General features: G+C 38.6%; 3 protein-coding genes and 1 non-coding gene across 7 annotated transcripts in view; 3 read left to right on the top strand and 1 right to left on the bottom strand.

Moving 5' to 3' along the window:
• sfmbt1 (Scm like with four mbt domains 1) overlaps positions 1 to 1,731 on the top strand; it is a 40,899-nt gene extending 39,168 nt beyond the window's left edge. For all 4 annotated transcript variants that reach the window (XM_017450527.3, XM_017450526.3, XM_053674126.1 and 1 more), the window contains one exon: positions 388 to 1,731. In XM_017450527.3, coding sequence (XP_017306016.1) covers positions 388 to 528 — 141 coding nt within the window. In that variant the 3' untranslated portion in view covers positions 529 to 1,731. The remainder of the gene's footprint in view (positions 1 to 387) is intronic.
• Positions 1,732 to 3,555: 1,824 nt separating this feature from the next.
• Positions 3,556 to 15,422, top strand: stimate (STIM activating enhance). Its single transcript, XM_017450300.3, has 8 exons — positions 3,556 to 4,503; positions 8,831 to 8,879; positions 10,267 to 10,362; positions 10,441 to 10,562; positions 11,955 to 12,067; positions 12,275 to 12,352; positions 12,464 to 12,613; positions 13,921 to 15,422. The coding sequence occupies exons 1-8, from the start codon at positions 4,284 to 4,286 to the stop codon at positions 14,038 to 14,040; spliced, it is 948 nt and encodes a 315-aa protein (XP_017305789.1). The 5' UTR covers positions 3,556 to 4,283; the 3' UTR covers positions 14,041 to 15,422.
• A 76-nt stretch (positions 15,423 to 15,498) lies between these two features.
• On the bottom strand, positions 15,499 to 15,570 carry trnae-cuc (transfer RNA glutamic acid (anticodon CUC)). The gene has a single exon. It is a non-coding gene; the product is annotated as a tRNA-Glu (tRNA).
• Positions 15,571 to 18,916: 3,346 nt separating this feature from the next.
• Positions 18,917 to 20,753, top strand: mustn1b (musculoskeletal, embryonic nuclear protein 1b; the record flags this gene model as incomplete). The annotated part of the gene is given in 2 exon segments (NM_001200571.1): positions 18,917 to 19,037; positions 20,391 to 20,753. Coding segments are annotated over 2 exon segments (228 nt in total), but the record flags the coding sequence as incomplete, so codon positions are not given.
• Positions 20,754 to 21,511: the final 758 nt, after the last annotated feature.

Here is a 21,511-nt window from a genome sequence, read left to right as displayed (position 1 = left end):
CAGTGCTGAATCATGTTCTGTCAGTGCTGAACTGAATTGCATTTGTGCTGAATCAAATCCTGTCAGTGCTGAACTGAACTGAACAATTACTTAACTGTAATTGTTTTGTATCGTATAGTGCGTATCACGATGCGTATTGTATCATCTGATAGAGGGAGATTCACACCTGTACAAAACCAAGGTTTGAATCAGTTTAAGTGAAAAGTCACTTTTCAGTAAATAGTCTTAGCACCTCTCTGATGTGTATTATAATGATGTGCGCTAGTGACCTCTAGCAATTGGTATTTTTTAAACTCTTTTAAACCTACAGCAGTAATCACGCTCTCTACGCATAGCCACTTTCTCATTACTTGTTTGTTTGTTTGTTTGTTGGTTTGTTTGTTTTAGGAGATTGATGGTCAGGCCCTGCTGCTGCTAAATCTGCCCACTGTGCAGGAGTGTATGGACCTGAAACTCGGACCCGCCATTAAGCTGTGCCATCACATCGAGAGGGTCAAACTGGCATTTTACCAGCAGTTTGCCAGCTGAGAGTTGCAGGATGAGACGGCGGGGGAGGATTTTTTATTTTTTTTTTTTTATTTCTCATTATGTGTATGTGTGTGTGTGTGCTTTTGTTTAGTTTTTTCTTTCCCCCTTTTGAGTTTTGTTCTAGACAAAAATAAGCTACTGAAGGGGAAATTGGTGTGGGAGACATCAGTGGTGTTTGTCACAAAGCTCTGCTCAGACAGAACCCGCCCGCGTTATAGGTGATTTTTACCAGGTTTATTCGAGTTAATAATCAGTCATTAGGTGGCGTTCTCCTTAAGGCTCAGGCGAGCTGTTCGTTTCTGAAACCTTTAATAATCGTAGAGCGGACGACAATGCAAGAATCTTAAAGCACAAAGACCAGTTGCCCGTGTACAGTAAGTGGTATGCAAACGTGTACATAGTAGTTTGTCTGTATATAAGTGTAAATATCAGATATTCCCTTTAGTGGGATTAAATGTCCCAGTTCCTTTTTTTTTTTTTTTTTTTAAATAACAAAGCTTGAAAATTACACTGTAAGTAAACACAAACATTAATTTTCAGGCCTGCTATTTGGTTTTGTGGTAACACCTCCCACCCCACCTCATCCCACCCCGTCCCACCCTACCCCCCAAGCCAATCTCAGTCTGACTCTCGTATTCAAGCGGAGAAGTGTCGCTGCATTAAAACAATTAATGCAATATAACAACGTTAATGTGATTAATGTCGTGGTTAGTATTCAAGCACACAAAGGATTCAGGTTATTGTATAAAAAATTCGGGATGATCTATCCGATTCTAAAACAATAACGTATGCAAGACTAGAATTGGCTTCGACTCGTAAGGCTTTGGCTTCAAGCATTGCGTTTGTATTTAGAGTGCTCTCAAGAGGAATTCAACAAACCTCATTTTGATTCAGTTTTCCCGTTTTATCTCATTCCCTCTCCAAGCGTTTGTGCTAAAAATGGTGAATTTTGCAGGCATATTGTGTGTGTGCGTGTGTGTGTGCGTGCGTGCGTGCGTGTGTGTGCGTCTCCTTACCCTGTTTGATTTGATTCCCATTTTCTTTCCAGTTTGGTCAAAAAAAAAACATTTGAATTAATGTTAAATTTACATTTAAATTGTATATGTTTGTGAAATGTTATTTAAAAGAAACTGAACTAAACTGGAGCTATTGTTTCGTCTCTTTCAAAAGGGGTGCTGTAAATAAATTCCATAATTGCTCGAATCGCCTTGTGTACTTCATTGGTGCGGGAATACTCGGTGATGTGAGGGAATGTTTCATGGGAATACACAAGTTTCCTGTTTTTTTTCTTTTTTCTTTTCTGTTTCTGTTTTTAATCGGTCGGAGCTCTTGTACCGATGTAGAACATTTCAGCACAAGGCAGAACTGATAGCCGATGTAACTGACCGTCTCGGCGTTGTCGGAGCAGACCAGAACATTGCCACATCTCAGAACCAGCAAGAACCTTAATGACTACAGGGCCAGATGGATGGTCCTCCACTCAGCCAGTTGATGTACCTTACTCTGGAGGGTTCTCCACTACCCTGAGCCTGTAAGAGAACCAACTCTCTCCAGAGCAAAGGTATTTATTGCAAATATTGCATCATAGGTCACTGTTACCTTGTTGGCATGTCGCAATATATGTGTACACGTACAGACACGAGTTATTTAGGTGCCATAAAACCACCTCTGGTTCTTATAGGGGTTAATTAGAACAGTGGTTTTACTACGGTTTACTCTGTTTAACCATGCCCTTGCTATAATAAACGTAACACTACCATGGTTTTACTCCAGCACACTATAGAATGGTTTAACTGGTACTTTATGGTGACCACACGTCTACCACAGCGTTGTTGAATTCTTGAATCTGATTGGTTATCATTTCTATAGCAACAGCTCACGCCAAGAAAGACTTATAATTGTTGATAATGTTGAAATTTGCAGTAAGAACATGTTTGTTTAACTTTTACGTAGGGAGTTCGAGAGGAAAAAGTGAGGCAAGTGAAGGAACGACTGTTTATAGCTGCTGTACCATCAGCGATAACGTGAACTTACTTGTCTTGTGGACGCCCTTCAACCTTAAATGCAACAATAAGCAGATAGAACTTGTGAAACTGTGAGATAAGTGAGGGTCGCTTACATTATAGCAGCTATAAATGAGTCGTTCCTTCACCACCCTGCTTGGAAAAAAACACACAATAGAAACCATTAGAGAAATTCTAATTGTTTCCACTACAAACACCATTACAAACCATCAGCTAACCAGTAAAACCATTACCATTATTGGTCCTTCATGGTATCCACAATAGAAGGCAACAAATTTCCAGTAGAGACCCACAGGAACCATTACAATCTCCATTAAAACCATTACAAATTCTATGAGGAATTCTATTGTTTTTTTTTTTTCCAGCAGGGCAGCCACATTTCTTTTACTAAAGAATGTCCAACAACGTTAAATATCAAACAATGAACAAAATAAAAAGGAACTGGAAAATACTCTGCATCACTCCATAGCGTTATTGACTATTTATCAATTAAATCATGCCATTTACTTGTGAAATTCTGAATCATTATACTCCAGGGTGTCCCAAAACTCTCTAAACATATGGGAAATTAACTTTTTTTTCTACATGATTGCCGTTTCTTTGTAGACACGCATGAGTCATCTCTCCCAACTTTGGCTTCCAGTTTGGCGACAGTGTCGTGTGTGTGATACGCCATGTTTCCTGTTCAAGACCATTGCAACCTTGCGACAGCGTTGCGATCCAGCCATAACAGTGATTTCTATTCTCAAAGACACTCTTAAACCCTATCTGAAAAAGAAAATATAATATAAACTAAGTTTGAAAACATTTTGTTTAAAAAAAAAAAAGTGTTAATTCCCCCCCTATGTATGGAGACTTTTTATTAATTTATTGGAGACACACTGTACTATGTTTCTACTTAGATGGTTGTAGTTTTTTTTCTTTTTAACGGTGGCACCTAACTGTACTACATTTCCCAGAATTCTCACGTTCCGCGCGTCTTGAAAACGTCATCACGTTGCGGGGCGGGGTGGAAAAGGGGAAGTTGAGGAGGATGTCGGGGTGGACACGTTCTGTGAAGTTAAACGTGTTTATTTGCAGTGGGAGAGGGTTTGAACGAACAATAATTCCCCCTGAATGTGAGCTGGATAAGAACTGACTGACGTGTGTATGTAAATATCCGGATAAAACTCAAGCGAACGACTCAGAGCCTGAACCGACACAGGAGCTCCATCATTTTAAAGGCGTTTTCGCTGCTGCTCTAGGCAAGGAAATGTCATTTTATATCAACTAAACTTGCTAGAAATATACAAACAAACGATATCGGCGTGTTTTAACAGACACAGCCTATTGTTTCGGTGTTGTGAACATCAGGAGTCAGTGTAGCATAGTGGCTACACAACTAGCTAGCATGACAGACAATAAAACAAGTCGAACATATACGGGTTTAAGTTAAAAGAAAGGAACAAAACTAGTTCTTGGTGAGGCTTATTATGAGTAGTAGCACATGATAGCATCCTTGCTAAAGGCTACCTGGTTGCCTCATTAGGAGGTTGATCCATGGCATCCTTCGTGATGTTAGGTAGACTCAAATAAATAAATAAAATACAATTAATATGGGTTATATAATAATGTATCAGCTTTACTGAGCTTCTTAGGCGGAAATGAAGGCTGGAAAAAAACATTAACTATTATTTTACACACACTTAACCTAAGCCTTGACATTTCTTTGAGGAGTTAAAGCTCATAAACATGCCGAACACCGGCGTCAGCGCGATGTTTTTGTCCCGACCCGAGGAAGGAAATGTTGCCGGACACCTGATGTCCGGAGCCGCGCCAGGGCCGCAGCTGCCCTCCAACTCCTCTCCCGCGGACACGGACATGAAGGGATGCGCTAACGGAGACCTGATGGACAGCTTCGGGATCTTCCTGCAGGGCCTGCTGGGGGTGGTGGCCTTCAGCACCCTCATGTGTAAGTTCAGCAGACTTTAAAGCAAAACTCCACATTGAAACTTCAATAGGTTTATATGAAAATATCAGTCATGTGTTTATCGATTCAGCTCTTACTTCGTCGGTTAGTGTTTGAGTTTTCGTTTTGTCCGACATGAAGTTAGCCTTATGTCCCGCGATGACATCACTGGGCGGCATTTAGTGCACATATGCTGCATTCAAGTTCTCCTTGGGAAGCTCGCGTGAACGCGTTCAATAGTGTGTCAAGGGGAGAAAAAGTGGACAATGTGAACGAACAAATTGTGTGTTTTTTTGTTTGTTTGTTTGTTTTGTTTTGTTTTTAAACTTTTAACAACAAGAAGGTGTCACCTTGAAGAGGCCGGTTTCCCTTTAGGGTCTGGTTCCCCTCAAGGTTTGTTCCTCATGTCATCTCGGGTGTTTTTTCCTTGCCACCTTTAGGGAAATGGGCTGTGTATATTGTATCGCCCATGACACACCGGTTCGGTTCCTCCACGTGATGAGAATTTGTCATCCCGCGATGTTGACGGTGTATTCGATGACGTGTTTACATGCCACGTCGTGGGCAGTTCGCATGTAGAATGAGAACAAGTGTGGGTGAAGGTGGTGTTTCAACTCTAGAAGAGGAAGAAGAATTAATCCCCACAAGATTAGTCCGTACAGGAGTTTTTTTTGTGTGCGTTGTGATATCACATGATGCGTCTTGGCCCAAATCTGTGGAAATTCAGCGGTCATTTTGAAGACTTCCGAGCTGCTCCTAGTATTGTGGCATTTCTTTGATTTTACTGTAATTTCTGCCATCGGAAAATCCTTGAGGTTCCTGGAAGCGTCATAAAAGGGTGGAAACGCATCAAATTAGTTCCATCACCTCAAGCAAAAACATCGACCACTGTGTGGTAATGTAACTTCTAGCCAAAAAGATAGTGTTGAATGTTATAGAAGTATCTATTTCACTGATCCCTAGCCACCGTTACCTCTGGCTTGCTCGTTGGAGATAAATCTAAATCTATGTCGATATCCCGATAGCTGTTCAGGGTTTTTTTTGTTTGTTTGTTTTTTGCGACAATGTTCATTTTTAAAAGTGCTATATAAATATAATTGAATCTGATTGAAATTTGTCTTACTGAAAGAACATGAAGAACTTAACTGTTAACATCACATCACAAGATCTTTGCAGCCACCATGACTTTTTGTTATCTGTTGCTTGACAAATGGTGGCATGGTGGTGTTCAGGTGCGCTCAGGTTGCAATTGCGATCTCTCTGACAGGACTTCTGTTCTGTTCAGGACGTCTATTTCGACAACTGATACTGAGAGAAGAGCCAAATGTCCTCATGCCTCATAAACATATTGTTTTAGAGATCATTTAGAGGAATACTTTGACATGAAGTCTACTTTAACATAAATGTAATCCTTTATTTAATTGTGGTCAGTGTACTTAGAATGCAGTATGTCCACATGAATAAATATTATTCTGTGGCTGTGTTTATAAACCTAAGACTTGTATGTGACATTAATCACTAGCTGTACAGCTAATACCGGTTTTTTATTTGTAAAAGTGTGTGTTTGTGTAACTTGCATCTGGTTCATATCTTGATCAAACATCAAGTACTATCTTGGGACACTTCTACATCATGGAAACTCAAATACCTTTGGAGCAGATTTTTTTTTTCCTGCCCCTCTTGAATATAATGGAGAAGTTTGTGTATGGGATTTAACATGGCCTGGCTAGTTTGTATGAATATTTAAATATTCCCAGCCAGGCCATATTTACTGTATATTCAGTTCTCAACACATTTCAGTGAGGTTACCAAGAAGTGATGAATGTTTATTCATTTACAGAGGTGTGTTAGAAACTGGACCAAAATGAGACGTGGTCTGGCCGAGGTCCTCAAGGACTGTACTGATAATCTGAGTAAACATTCCAGTCCAAAAGTCCAGAAATACAATTTTAAAAAAAAGCAATACTCGTTGGTCATTGGAAGGAGTCTCCAGTGTTAGCGCTTTGTAACAGTCAGTGATAAAGCTATAACTTGTAATAGGTGTTATAACGCAAGTGATCACATGAAAAAACTTGTTTCACAGACGCTCCACAACATTAAACGTATCTGCAAATTGATAAAATGTACAATTTTTAATTCTTTAATAAATAAACATTTGCAATTGTTGGCAAATTGCTGTGGTGTAAAAGGAATAAAACACTCATTCTGCTTCGTGTCAGGCCATATCACACCACCTTTGATTCTTTGATTATTTTCTTATAACAGCAAACTCCCTAGCGTTTTATTCCTTACATAGTTACTCATCATGTAACTGGTTCTAACTTTTGGTCAGTGACTAACATCTATGGTTTTACCATAGTATTTACATATTTTGGTATAATATAGGACAACTGAAAATGCTTTTATGCTTTCTCAGCTAAAGCGACAGTCAGACTAAACACAAATAAAGTGCTTCTTACAGACGCAACAGTCGGAACAAACACGAATAACGTTCTTACAGACGCAACAGTCGGAACTTTCATCTGGTGGAAAAAGCAGTTCACTGAAGGGGAAAGGACACAGGACACAAGATGCATTTGCTTACTAGTGGCGTTTACTAGAGGTCGACCGATAGTGGATTTTATACCGATAATTAGGTTGTGCGGTAGCTGCCAATAACCAATTCATGAGCCAATAGTTTTTAAAATGAATTCTGAACGAAAACATAACACTCAATGTAAAATATCGCTGAACCTTATTACAAAAATGAACAGTACTGACTGTACCATGAAAATGTACTGTACTTTTCAAAGTGAAATAAATGTCAATATATATTTAACTATTAATAAATATTAAAGTAAATAAGATATACATCCGAACGAACCAAAACGTTACACTCCAAATAACATAAAAATAGAGACGTCCAAAAAACACTACAAATAAAACAGCAAAATTTGTCAGCGATAACTTTTATTTCACCTGTAGAGGCCGCTCTCATACCGTATAACAAAAGCGGACCCTTCTCAGCCGCGCTCATAATCGGGAAAAAGTATCGGTGTGGATTTTTGATGATAACTGATTGGTTATCAGTTATCAGTGCCGCTTAATTTTCAAAACCGATCAATCGGTCGACCTCTAGTGTGTGACTCTTTAGTTACATGAAATTGATTTGCCAATTTGCAAACCTTGTTTTTGTGAGCCAGTAGTAAAAAAAACCCACAGAACAGAATGTACAGTTCGTCATTTACGCTGACGGCGAGAAGCCGTCTCGTCCGCCGTCATACACAAGGAAGTTTTTGGGGTTTTTTTCCTTTTTGTTTTTTCGCTTGCTTGGATTTTTTGTGACCAGTATTTACCCCTCCCTGACTGTCCATCCCAATCTATATCATATATATATCATCATCCAATGTGGTTTGTAAAAGGAAGCAGGGGAAAGTGTTGCATACACTGCTGCAGTTCTACAAACACAACGACCATTGTCGGAAACAGCGAGAGCTTTATTTCTGATAGTTGCCGTCACTCGCTGTCTGAATAGCAGTTCTGTCAGATTAGTTCCAGCTGCTGTAATATAGACACGAATAATAATAATAATAATAATAAAAGTGATGAATATCCCTATCTCTTTCTGCACAGGACAATCCATCGTAGGCTCAAGATCAGACGCCGTGCATGGGACTGTCTGATCGTTTTGGTGTGCGGCAGCATAGCAGGCAGATTTGCATACTATTCCAATGAATTATTCAGTAATGCAGATTTATCGTTCTGGATGTGAAATCTGATCCCGTAGACCCGGAGCGTCTCGTCCCGCTGCCTGCACTCAGACGCTGCGCGCGTGGTCATGTGACCTTTCAGGGAAACTGCTGAATAATATTTGAAGGAATGCTATTGAAGTAAACGTACTTTGGGTGATTTTTAATATTTCATGAAAGAACTGAAATCAAGATTAAGAGTCAGCTTAAGGATGACAATTTTTTTTTAAAAAATTACAATAATTTAAAAAACAAAAGTGTTCTGCGCACATCTGATATTTGTTCTTGGAGTGGATAATGCGTTCCTTTTTAGAGAGGTTTGGTTATATTCACTCACTTTTTTCCCCTCAGTGTAGTAAGCTGTTATTGGGAAGCTTGTGATCATTCACTGCTACTTTAAATAACTCCTTGAGTGCACTGCTCTGTGAGGATGGTAGCGTTGCACTGCATCATTGATTTCCCCCAGCACCTCCCGGACTAGACCTGAACAGCTATATCTAGAAGAGAATATTCCTGGTGGCTGTTATTGATCTGTTCTGTGGCTCAGACCTCATTTCAGTGCTTGTGTGTGTGTTTTTTTTTCTTCTGTCCTTTCACTGCAGTGAAACGCTTCAGAGAACCCAAGCACGAAAGAAGACCCTGGAGGATCTGGTAAGGCATTCACGATTTGAACCTTGACACAGCGATGCCGTAGCTGTATAATTTATAATAATCTGAAGTCTATCGCATTGGTGTGTGTGTATATATATATATATATATATGTATGTATATATATATATATATATATATATATATATATATATATATATATATATATATGTATATATATATGTATATGTATATATATGTATATGTATATGTATATATATATATGTGTATATGTATATATATATATATGTATATATATATGTATATATATATATATATATATATATATATATACATATACATATATATATATATATATATATATATATATATATATGTATATATATATATATATATATATATATGTATATGTATATATATATATATATATGTATATGTATATGTATATATATATATATATATATATATATATATATATATATATATATATATATATATATATGTATATATATATATATATATATATATATATATACATATATATATATATATATATATATATATATATATATATATATATATATATATAAATTATAAGCCCACCTTGAAACACGTTCAATATGTTTAGATTGAAATATCCATAGTGTGTTCAGTGATTTTAGTGATAATTTGGGGGGGTTTTTTGGTCAGCGCTGTATTTTTGTTCTTCCCACCCGAAGTTAGCGTTTGTGTCCACTGTTGATGTCACAGCATGACCCTGCGAGCACAGTATAAAGAGGGGAACGCATCTGAGCGATCCCTAATATAAAGAATGATGGTCAGGTTGCACTGTTGGGTCCGAAAAACAAAAATGCAAGAGCTTCTGATCTCACACATCGATTTCAGTGTTGGATGTAAATATATAAATGAGAAATCTTACATGGAGGTATTCTGGTATGTCGGAATTCAGTGTAGCTACAGTACACGACAGGTTGCGCCGGGTTAGCTAGTTAGCAATGACGTTGACTGCGGTATTCACATGAAAGATGACGCTTTCATGAGTGTACAGATGAAGAGGTGAGATAGCAGAGTCAAGCGCTGCCGCATCACTTCTCTTTGGGAAGACATGAAGCGAGAGCTAAATCCTCCCAGGCCCCACTATGAGCAGAGATGAAAAAAGTGTAAAAGAGTTTCATTATTTAATAAAAAATCTTGTACAGCATTTAAAAGATTAATATGTGAGGGGATTTTTCCTTTAAATGTACCTCTGTTTTAAAGAAAATTGACGACTGTTGCGGTAAATATTGCGTAGCCCGCATAAACATATTTACACATGCCATGAAGGACAGTTTTTTAAAAAAAAATTAAACAAACAGGCCTTTTTGTGTTGGTGTGGTGCCCTTAGCCCCACCCCCCTGCTCATGTCTCCTCCCTCTCTCTCCTCTTTCAGGTTTCTTGACACTTCCAAACAGGCCATTGGGATGCTCTTCATTCACTTTGCCAATGTGTACCTGTCGGACCTTACAGAGGAGGACCCGTGTTCGCTGTGAGTCTGCGTCCTCGGCGCCGTTATTGTCGTCGTGCGTTATTGTGTTCTTTCTCACGCTGCGTGTTTCGTCGCCAGATACCTCATAAACTTTCTTTTGGATGCTACACTGGGTATGTTGGTGATTTACGGTGGCGTGAAGGCCGTCAGTGCTGTGGTCGAGTGGAGGCAGTGGGACTCGCTGCGCTTTGGAGAGTATGGTAAAGAATGGTTGTTTTTTTGTTTTTGTTTTTTTTTTCCCGGTTTATTATTATTGTTCATTAATTAATTACATTTTCAAACCATGGAAGTTATTATTACTTAATCCATTATAATGTTATTTTTAAAGAACTTTTTAAGCAACTGAGTGATTTTGTAAATAATACTTCACTTAAGATGTAAAACTTGTTCGAACTAACCTAAAGCAAGGAATACACAGCCATCAACACAACTTAGACCAAACTGCAGCTTTTTTATTTCTTTTAAATGAGAGAGAGAGGAAAAAAAAAACCTGTGGAAATGTGTCAAATTGGCCAACTCGTCAATTTAACTGGAATTCCAATATAAAAATTGCTAAACAGCTTCTCATTACTATCTGAGGTGGCTAATTTTATCAGCACATGACCTACTTTATGTCTCTTTACGTTACGTTATGGTGAGCCACATTTGAGGCGAGATTTGTTACAGAATTGGAGCAGAATCGTTTCTTTTCATCCATCTGATATCCAATCCAGTATTTTCTGCTCATAGCGATACTCTCTAAAAGAATTCTTTTAAAAATGTAAATATTAAAAATGAATAATCGACCCTACCCCTTCAGTTGTGACTAAGAAACTAAGGAAAAGCAGCCCAACTGAGCAGCTCTGTCCTGTTTGTCCTAGGAGGGGGCGGAGCTCATTTCTGGCCCTGAAAAATATAAAAAGAATGCCTGAAATTAAGAGAGAAACTATTCAGATTTATCGCTTAGTAATATTGCAAAGGTTATATAACGTATCTTTTAAACGATGTGGTAATTACAGGTCTAGAAGCATATTTAACATTATAGACGGCACCCTTAAAAAAAGATTAGTGCCTTTTTATTTAAAAAAAAAAAAAAAAAAAAAATGTGTGTAAAAATGTCAGTCTGATATCAGTGTACAGTGAACTCGCCTCTTTATTTCTGCACCAACAGCCGGCTAGCGTGTGCTAATTATTCTGCTGTTTGATTAACCCGCATTCATTTATACTGATTAGGCTTATCAGCGGAATGGTTCAGAAGAACACACCGAAATTGCGTCGGTGCTTATTTAAAGGCTCGTCAGGCTTGCTGAGGAAATTGTTATTCGCGTCACAGACCTGCACTAATATGCGTCTAGCGTGCAAAATGTCATCCATTCAGCTCTTCTTTTCAACCGTGTAGTATGATATGAATATCAAGGATTATGGGCATTTTTTTTAAATGAAAAGGGCTGGGATTAATATTCTTCTCTTATACATCATATTGTACAATGTTGACTAGGCAAGTTTAAACATGGTCGCATATTGTTTGTGTTTAATGAAGGAAGCCGAAATGTATTCTGCATGCTCCATTTGCAATATGTTGTTTAGTTATATTTGTGTGTGTGTGTGTGTAGGGGAGCCAGTACAGTGCACTGCCTGGGCAGGCCAGTGTGCGCTATACATCCTAATTATGATGTTTGAGAAGGTTTTCATCATCCTGGTGCTTCTAATCCCTCAATGGAAGAAGGTCAGTGACACATTTCACCCTAAAAATTTGACGTGAACTGCTTATAATTACCGGATTTTTACACACGTCTTCCAATCAGACACGAGCACGTCAAATCTGTGTGAAAATGCTCGATATACAGTATGATGAAAGGAGTGTGCCGTGCAAGTTCGATGTCTATCCTGAATATTCTCTTATGTTTTGTGCCTGGATGTACGCGGTGCACAGCTGGCTATGCTGAACCCCATCACAAACCCACAGCTGGAGCTGGCTCTCGTTATGCTAATCGTGCCGTTCTTCGTCAACGTAAGTGGAACGTCGGTTTCCTCTGGTGAAACAGCACTCCTTACTCAGACGTCGAGATCGTTTGAGTTAGTAGCAGTTATAAAGTGTGTGTGTGTGTGTGGGTGTTGCCAGGCACTGATGTTCTGGGTCGTCGATAACTTCCTGATGAAGAAAGGCAGGACAAAAGCCAAGCTGGAGGAGAGAGACGTCGGGGACGGTTCACGAGGTAGCAGCAAGGTGCGCTACAGACGAGCTCTCTCTCACGACGACTCCGAATCAGAGGTGAGGTCTCACATATACACACACACACACACACACACACACACACACACACACACACACACATACACAAACACACACATACACCTGGTTCTTAAAGCTGGACAGCTGAATTGGATTATGTTCCTGTACTGAAAATGCTTTATTTCTACCCAAGATCATTCCTAATTAACTGAGAAATAATTAAACGGGTCAAAGATTGAGATTGACTGGTCAAAAATGTTGACATGAAGTAATAAACCACCTAATGAGGTTTGGAGAGTGACATCTAAAGCTTTACGAGTTAATTACGTAACACGGTGTCACACATAAACCCCGATGTACTGGCTGCCTCAGTGTTGTTTTTTTACTTCTGTTTGCTCTGAATGCGAGACATTACTTTTATAGGCTTATGAAGCAGGTGTGGCTGAGCATGACTCGCCTCGTATCCTTTCCACAGAACCTACTCTTTCTGATTCTGTCGTTAGCTGTGTGACGGACGAGGGATGTGCTCATGAGAAGAACCATTAACTCCACTTTTCTTGTTTTTATTATTATTAATAACACAGCTGAGCCATTTGGTAAAAAGTTGTTACACAGGGTGTGTGTGTGTAAACTCGAAGTGTTTTGTGTACCGGGTTTCTAAGCATCTCGCTTTTACACCGTTCTTTCCCGTGCTGCAGTGGTCATGAATTTGAATCTTCTCGTGAAGTGAAAGAGCTTTCCAGGTTCATATAACGTCCTTTCCTTTTTTTTACATTTCTCTAAATGTTGTGTGCAAGGACACATTGCACTGAACCTTAATTCTTACATCGATGTTATTAATCTAGAAGAAGATAGGGTTTCTAAATAAGATGGGGTTTTACTGTATTTACTAAAATGATCAGTTGTTGAAGTCTTGAATTTGATTGGTCAAATGGTGTTTCTATAACAGCAGTAGTTCTGGCTGTAATTCAGATTGCAGGTTGGTGGTGGTGTTTTTTTTTTTTTTTTTTATTATTATTATTTTTTATTTTTTTTTTTTTTAAATAAATAGAAAAATGTTAGTGTTGGCAAGGAATTCACCAGGAAGTGAATCACACATAATCCCGTATTGCCATGGCAAGGCATCGAAATTGCTACGGCTAAACCATAGGCGTTGGGTATGGTCCAAAAGTTACGAGTTCGCACCGGTTATGTAACACGGAAGTAATCTATCACATAAACACTTTATGGCATGCTGTTGTAGGGAAAATAATCAACAATCATTTTGTGTGTGGGTGTGTTTGTTACTGAATTCTTAAAAACGTGTGTTTTAAGATAATAACTGTAGGGTTTTCTTCCCTGATCAGATCCTGTTCTCGGCTGATGACGAAATGGAGGATTCGGATGGCGACGAGGACCTGCGCAGGCTCACCACCGGTCTCAAAACGGTTAAGAAAAAAAAACATCGACTGGGCATTCCTGTCTGATGTCTGATGTGAGATCAGGCTTTTTAGACTCCTCATTCCTGTCACAGACTCACTCTGCTGCCTTCTGCTAGTCCGATAGAGAGATCAGCATGCGTCCAGCCTTCCATCCGTGCATGGATCTGCAGGTAGGAGTAATAACACGCTCCCGAACAAAGCCCTAGGTACTGATTATGGAGCTGTGAAGCCGTGGGGAGCGTCTTGAACATGGACCCCCTCCAAAACAACAGGAGAGGAATGTGACTCCTTCCTACTGGCGTCTGTAGCCATCTCTCTTTACAAACCACTCCTGCTGATCTCTCATGTTTCGGTTTTTTTATTGCTAAGGGAAGTGTGTGCTGGCGATCGGTGCTGCTTCTTTATAACTATAGACTGGATGTACTGTCCGGTTGTAACGGTTGGAACAGCCGCTCAGCCTGGATGTGTGTTACACGGAGGACGTAGGCAGCAAAATCTAACTCGGGAGAATTCACCCAGCCTTCAAGCACACCTCTACCTTGAGCGTTTATCTTCTGTCTTGTTGGTGCATCGTCTCTTCAACTGTATGTAGAACAAATAAAAATAACGAGCGTGCCGGTTTAATCGTGTTGAACTTGTGTGGTACGAGGATCTCAGGAACAAATGGTTTGGCAAACAGTATAAAGCGATACAAAGGGTTTTTTTTTTTTTTTTATTTGTTTTTTTTTTATTTTTTTTTTTTTATTATTTTTTTTTATAAAGTTACTTACAGTATGTATTCATTTGGTTTAATATAAAATGGAACATCCTTGAATAACTGTGAAAAATGTTTTTTTTGCAAAGTGTGTGTTTGGGCAATGCTCGTCCGTGTGTGTGTTTGTGTCTGTGTGACTTTATTGTTCTACGGTGTTTTACAGTTCCTCGGTCCTAGTGGGAGATTTAGATTCATTCCTCGGTCACCTTTTGCACAATTTGTTTGATCACTGTGGTTTCATTGTGTTTTGTTTTTGTTTGTTTTGGGTGTGGGGAAAGGCATGGAAATTCTCCTACATTATGCCTTCTCTGTAGCAAAGTTCAGATTTTGGCATCCTGTATAAACTTGTAGCATTTGTTTTCCTCTGAGGATTCTGGGAGAATCAGTGTATACACTCATATTTTGTGCATTTTTGTGCCGCCAGTTGTTCCTGGTGTGTGCGTGAGTGTGTTCTAATGTGCCCATGCTTGGCCTGCTGATTTTTGGACTACTGTGATGTTCGGCACTAATGCTGAGGGTGAATTATGTTTGTTTTGATAAACACTGACCACGGACGCTTGGGTGAAGTCGGTGCTCGGACACCGAAATCTTAAATACTAACTACTAAGTGATTGGGATTACTCACAAGCTGCATTATCATTATATGCTTTTTCAATAAACAAGGTCAAATTTCTTTTACCGCTTGCTTATTCTTAAAATAATAACAGTAATAATTCAAATGTCTCCGATTTGTTTTACCAAAATATTACTTCCCTGACCGGGAATCGAACCCGGGCCGCGGCGGTGAGAGCGCCGAATCCTAACCACTAGACCACCAGGGAGCTGGAGGCCTGTTTTTCAGCTGTACTGAGAAGCATGCACAGACTGCAGCGCCTGAGGAACGCTGACTTGGGTGAGTCCAGAATGGAATGTAAAGAATGATCTATGGAGATGAATAAATGCACTGCATACCCCGGATAATCCACAGAGTACGTCAGCAGATGGTTGCAAAAAGAAGATCTCATTCGCTGCTGCCCAGACTGTTTCAGTTCTGATTTGAATATGGAGCACTATATGTGATTTAGTGTTGGCGATCCCATCTTGGTGATCAAATCCCATCTCACCATAGCAGTGAAATGGTACCAATGATTTGACTCTTCATTCATTCATTTATTTTATGTGCAAATTCAATACCAAGGTCCTATTTTTCACTCAATGCCTATAGATAGTTAATGCACACACCACTGGTGTTCAACACCCCCTGTCCTGCACACTTTAGTCTTTCATCTGCTCTAACACACTCACAAGCTGTTATCAAGTGATTAGTTGAATCAGGTGTGTAGGGAGCGGGAAAAACACTAACAAGTGCAGGGCTCGGGAACCCGATGTTTGGAGTCTGAGAGCTGCGCCCCTCAAGGTTCAGTAAGAACACTTCTACCACTGAACCAACTAGTGGTGTCTACCTTCCTGCCATTATAAATGATAATACAGATTAGTGATCTGATATTCCTGGTCGAACACCTACTGAGTTGAATCAGGAAGCATGGTGGAACTCTGACAGCTCAGCAATCTCACAAGAATCACGTGATATTCTCTACTTAGCACATTACAGGTGTAACACCTTTACAGTAAAGCTGCTTCCCTGACTGGGAATCAAACCCAGACCATGTGAGTGAGTGCATGGTAAGTGTAAATTGAGAGTGGGAATGCAGACATTACACGATGCATTCACTGTAAGTGTTTTATGGGCAGTCTGAGCATAGCCTGGACCATACACACACAGTATGTCATCGTACACATACGCGCCAACATGTGGCGTTAGGGCATGGCTTGATGATCTGAGTGAAGCTGAGCTTTAGAGTATAATTTTTTGAACAAGATGTTTAATTTACTGACAATGTTCAGGTTATTTTTATTATTATTGTTTTCAGGTTATTTGCAAAGATGGGGTTTTTCCTCTTAAAAATAATACATATATAAAATGGTACGCATTTTTGCATTACTGACCCTTTGTCACTGTTGCTCAAGATAGTTTTCCAGGATAGTGTGTTTCTATTACTAAACAGATATATATATATATATATATATATATAAAAAGGAAAAAATTTAAAATATACACAAAAAAAACCCCCACATATATTTGCCTTACTGACATTATTCAGGTTATTTTCCATGATAAAGGGAACAGATAGTTTGCCAGAACTAGATCTAGGAAAAATAATAACATTAAAAACATCAGAAATCTGTGGAGTTAGTGGCAAAATGTTAGGAAATTGAATGGCCTGGAAGCCAGTAAGATGAAATGACTAGATATCTATTCAACAAGAAAACAAAACCAACAATAAAACTAATATTGGCAGAAAATTCTGCATCACATATCAGAAGAAAGTCTGATTCTGAAAAACTAATTCTATCTGAATCTAGGCTGAAATATCACAGAATTGCTCTTAGCTCATAATGAATGTAAAGCGACCTGAGGTAGGTTATACAGTAATAACAGTGAATAGCTTTGTATTTATATTGATTTATTTTTATGAGTATTATACTGGCCATATTTTGTTTGTGATTTTGAATCAATGGTAAAAAAAAAAAAAAAAAAAGTTATTTATTTGGAGTTTATTTGAATAATAAAAGCTGCCATTTTGTAAAAGCCATGTTGATCATGTATTTCTTTACTTCCAGAACCTGCTACGTTTCCTTAACAATAAAGTAGAGCTTGATGCTTAAGAATAATCTATATCGTATAGAAAAAGGTGTTTTCATGACCTTTCTAACTTCAAATATTTGCGGTAAATTAAATAGTCAGAGTGTGACTTTATAATGCCAGCATTTGTCAGTGTTTCTTAAGTTTAACCAGATCACACAGAGTACCAGACACATCGCCTCAGTGACTATACATAGCCTGATTTCCTCAGAAATACACACACACTCACACTCTCTCCCTCTCTCTCACTCACTCACTCTCTCGCTCTCTCTCACTCTCTCTCACTCACTCTCACTCACACAATCTCTCTTGCTCTATCTTTCTCTCTCTCTCTCTCTCTCTCTCTCTCTCTCTCTCTCTCTCTCTGACTTCTGCACTCATTCACGAAGGCTGACTCACCGTTCCCGAAAAAAGTGCTTTGTTATTTTGTTTTGCTCTGTTCAGCCTTCTGAATGTCCCAGTGTTTATAGCTGTCCCCGTCACTATGTCTGTCCTAAGACCTGTTTTAGGATCTGCTCAGTTGACAAAATCATTAATGGTGAGTGTGTCAGGAATGTTTTAGGGCTTATTAATTAAAGTAATGTCATTGTTTATTTTTAAAGAGATGATCAATTCTATTTAAAAGCTATTCACAGAAAACAATATATTTATATTTTTTAAGACTAGCTTTTCTTGGGTCTTTATTATAACTGTCTATATTCTCATAAGTCGTAATCGGAGAATTAAAATAAATGGATCATACTTTTATGGGGTTAAAAGAGCCGGGTAGATTCGACATTATACAGTAGGCTTTATCTAACTTAAGCAGATACAAAGAAATGAAATTATTTTGCCTATAATTGAAAAATGAATCACGCTGCTTCGATTTAAAAAAAAAAAATTTATCTAATACTACTGACATTCAATTTATATCCTGTTGTTAAAACTCACTTTATATATTCAAGGACATAATATGAAGAGATTCAGTTTTATATATTAAACCTACCTGATGTGACACTTTGTTGTTAAAAGTAATATTGTGCGTCACGTGTATGGGCAATATATGGAGATTTGTCATAACAAAACTTATAAAGCATTATAATGGGTCAGATTTCAGTAGAGTAGAGGAAGTATAGTGTTGTGGGGGAGGTATGGGAATGTTTTGTGTTTTATTTGTCCAGCTGTTCATGGTCGTCACCCTCAATGAGAAGGACCGTCCACTTCAGCCGCACTGTCACTGACGTCATATCTAATAATACACTGTGATAACAGAAAGACAGAGATAGCACCAAGGAGAGGATAACACTGAGAGAAAGATATATATAAAGGGCACCGAGTTAGGAGCGGGACAAGTAAACAGTCAGCTTGCTGCTAGTCAGGATCGTCCGGACACACGACATGTCTCAGGTGTGTGCTTATCTCGATAAATATGCGAATATATAACGTGTTTGTTGTCGCATGGGAATCAAATTAAACTTCTTTTATCGTCTGATTCACTCCATCAGCCAGGAGAGATGAAGAAGAAGCGTCCGCCTGTGAAGGTGGAGGACTTGAAAGGGGCCCGCAGTAAGCTGGGCCTGAAGGGAGAAGTGAAGAGTAAAACATACGAAGTCATGGTGGAGTGTGGTGAGTCTGGCAATGTCCATCTCGGTCCACTGTTTTGTTGTTGTATTATATACAGTATTTACACATGAGTTATTATCCCAATTGCTTTCCGGTTAAGTTAGGAGTTCTGTTTTGAAAGACTTCATTAGACTTACTCACTTATGTGTCGTTAGTTCTATTATTGACAGCTTCATCCGTTTCACCTTCATAGTTTACCACTATCTTGTAGCATACACAACAGATCTGGTGCACTGATTTGATTGGTCAAGCTCTGTTCCAAGAGTGCTTATATTATTATACCAGCACTGGAATATTTCTCTGTATGTTCCAATATTAGTAACAGTTCCTCACGATGAAACTTACTATGGGCGGTCAGTCCGTCAACACACAACGCTCTATCCGGCTGCGGCTTCTTGGGCTACTATTTCCTTGGACGTAGCAAAAATAAAACAAAATATTTCACCATATTGTGTCTTAAATTTCAGTTACTTGATATTATTTTCTTACAAATAGAACTGCCCTATCACACAATCATGCGAGATTACCTGCTGCCTCGTGTTGTATATTCAGTATAACAACACTCTCACGTGCAGTATTGCTTATGTATACCACAGAGTTGTTCAGTGCTCAGATCTGATTGGTCAGCAGGTCTGTACAGTAGTAGATCTGGCTGTAAGAAAAGTTGCAGGGTTATATTAATGAACATGCTCTAACGTGAAGTTTCCATAGTAACAACTTACACAGGCACTTCTATGGTGAACTTTTCCGTGTATCATTGTTGATGTGGTGCAGTTGTTGGTGATTTATGAGTTGTCGGTTATTTTTTATTTAACATTTATGGAAGGAGTCTCCAGCGTCAGCGCGTTGTAACAATCAGAGGTAAAGCTGTGACTAAAGAAGGTCAGTTCTGGTTTCTCAGTAACATATTTGTCTAATTATCTTCATGAGAGCGGAAAAAAGGATCCCGGTGAGGGAATGGCTGCTGCTATAATGTAAATGGTAACTGGAACTAACTCGTTTCACAAGTGTTCCACATTAAATGCAACTATAAACGGTTAAAACTTGCGCCATTTTGTTCTTTAATGAATGAAGATGGTTAGTTTGGGTAAATTGCCGTGGTGTAAAAGGAATAAGACTTCTATAATATCTTAACCTTTATCGGTGTTAATGGAAATCAGCTTTGAGGTGGTAACAGTACCTCTGGTTCGCCTCAGGCTGTATCATAAAACCATGCTGATGACTATGTTTCCTGTAAACCACAGTGCAAGTGTTTTACTCCTTACATCATAGGTTTAAAGGTCTTGACGTGTATATACATTACAGTACTTTGTGTATCAACCAGTGCAGTGATGTATCCGTTGCCTCTGATTTCAGAACGTATGGGCAAGACAGCTCCATCAGTGTTTAGTGGATTGCGCACCGGAACAGAGACTGCACTGGACAAACCCAAAGCTCCATCAGGCAGTGTCTTCAGCAAGTGAGGAGATCAGATCAGGAAACCATCTGCATTAAAGGGAAAGATGGCTGACAGCCCACTGTGGGCCAATACTTTAAGAACCATTTTTAAGAAAGGCTGGTGTATAGTTATATGATGATTGAACTGGAATTTGGAATTACACATTTGATCTTATTTCCAAATGTTGAATTAATTTTTGTATAATTTGTACAATATTTGGTTGATTCTTTTGTTCCCATTTCAAGTCTTATGTTTTATACATTAAAACGTTCTAATAACAACTTTCCTCCATTTTTGTAGTTGATTTCTTATTACAAATAACCTGACAATAATATTACTACTTCTGATGCTTGTGAAGAGAGTTTCTGCCTAAATATGCCCTCTTGTACATGATATGTTCAGCAGCATACTGAAGATAAAGGTCTAATTTAAGTATTAAATATCTACTACTCACATTTTTATATCAGAATATGAAAAAAAGTTATATCTGACCATAGGTCCAGAACTGTGTGCTTATTAAGACGATTCTTGACTTGACACAGTAGCCAAGATTTGGAACTATGAATCTCATGCATTCATGACTGGTCTCACCTTGCTTGCCCACTGAATCACTAAATTAGACAGAGGACTGGACTTTTGATCTGAAAGAAGAGCACTTGATCTATATTCAGGATAAACTCTTTAAAAACAGCCTAGTTTCTGTGAGTCTCTGTGGTGTAATAGGAGAGCAGTCGCCGTTCAACTCTGAAAAACTCGTTCAAATATGACTTAATTCTTTCTAGAAATGAATGCAGAAAAATTATAAATGAGCAAAAAAGAAAACGTGGTGTAGTTGTCAGCACCAATAGCTTAATGGGCTAGAGAGTGTGTATGGGGGGGTGCTGCAGTTCTGGGTTCAAGTCCAATTGAGGAGTGCAAGGCCTGGGAGCCTGTATGAGGGGGGAAAAGTAGTGGTTATGCTAATTTAGAATAAAAGCTGCTTACTATGTTAGCAAGAGAAAGTTACTTGCTAAGTATCTTTTATATTTAGAAAGTTGTA

Source organism: Ictalurus punctatus, chromosome 21, assembly GCF_001660625.3.
Source record: "Ictalurus punctatus breed USDA103 chromosome 21, Coco_2.0, whole genome shotgun sequence".
In the NCBI taxonomy this organism is placed as follows: Eukaryota; Metazoa; Chordata; class Actinopteri; order Siluriformes; family Ictaluridae; genus Ictalurus; species Ictalurus punctatus.
This window is presented reverse-complemented; position numbering and strand designations above follow the sequence as displayed.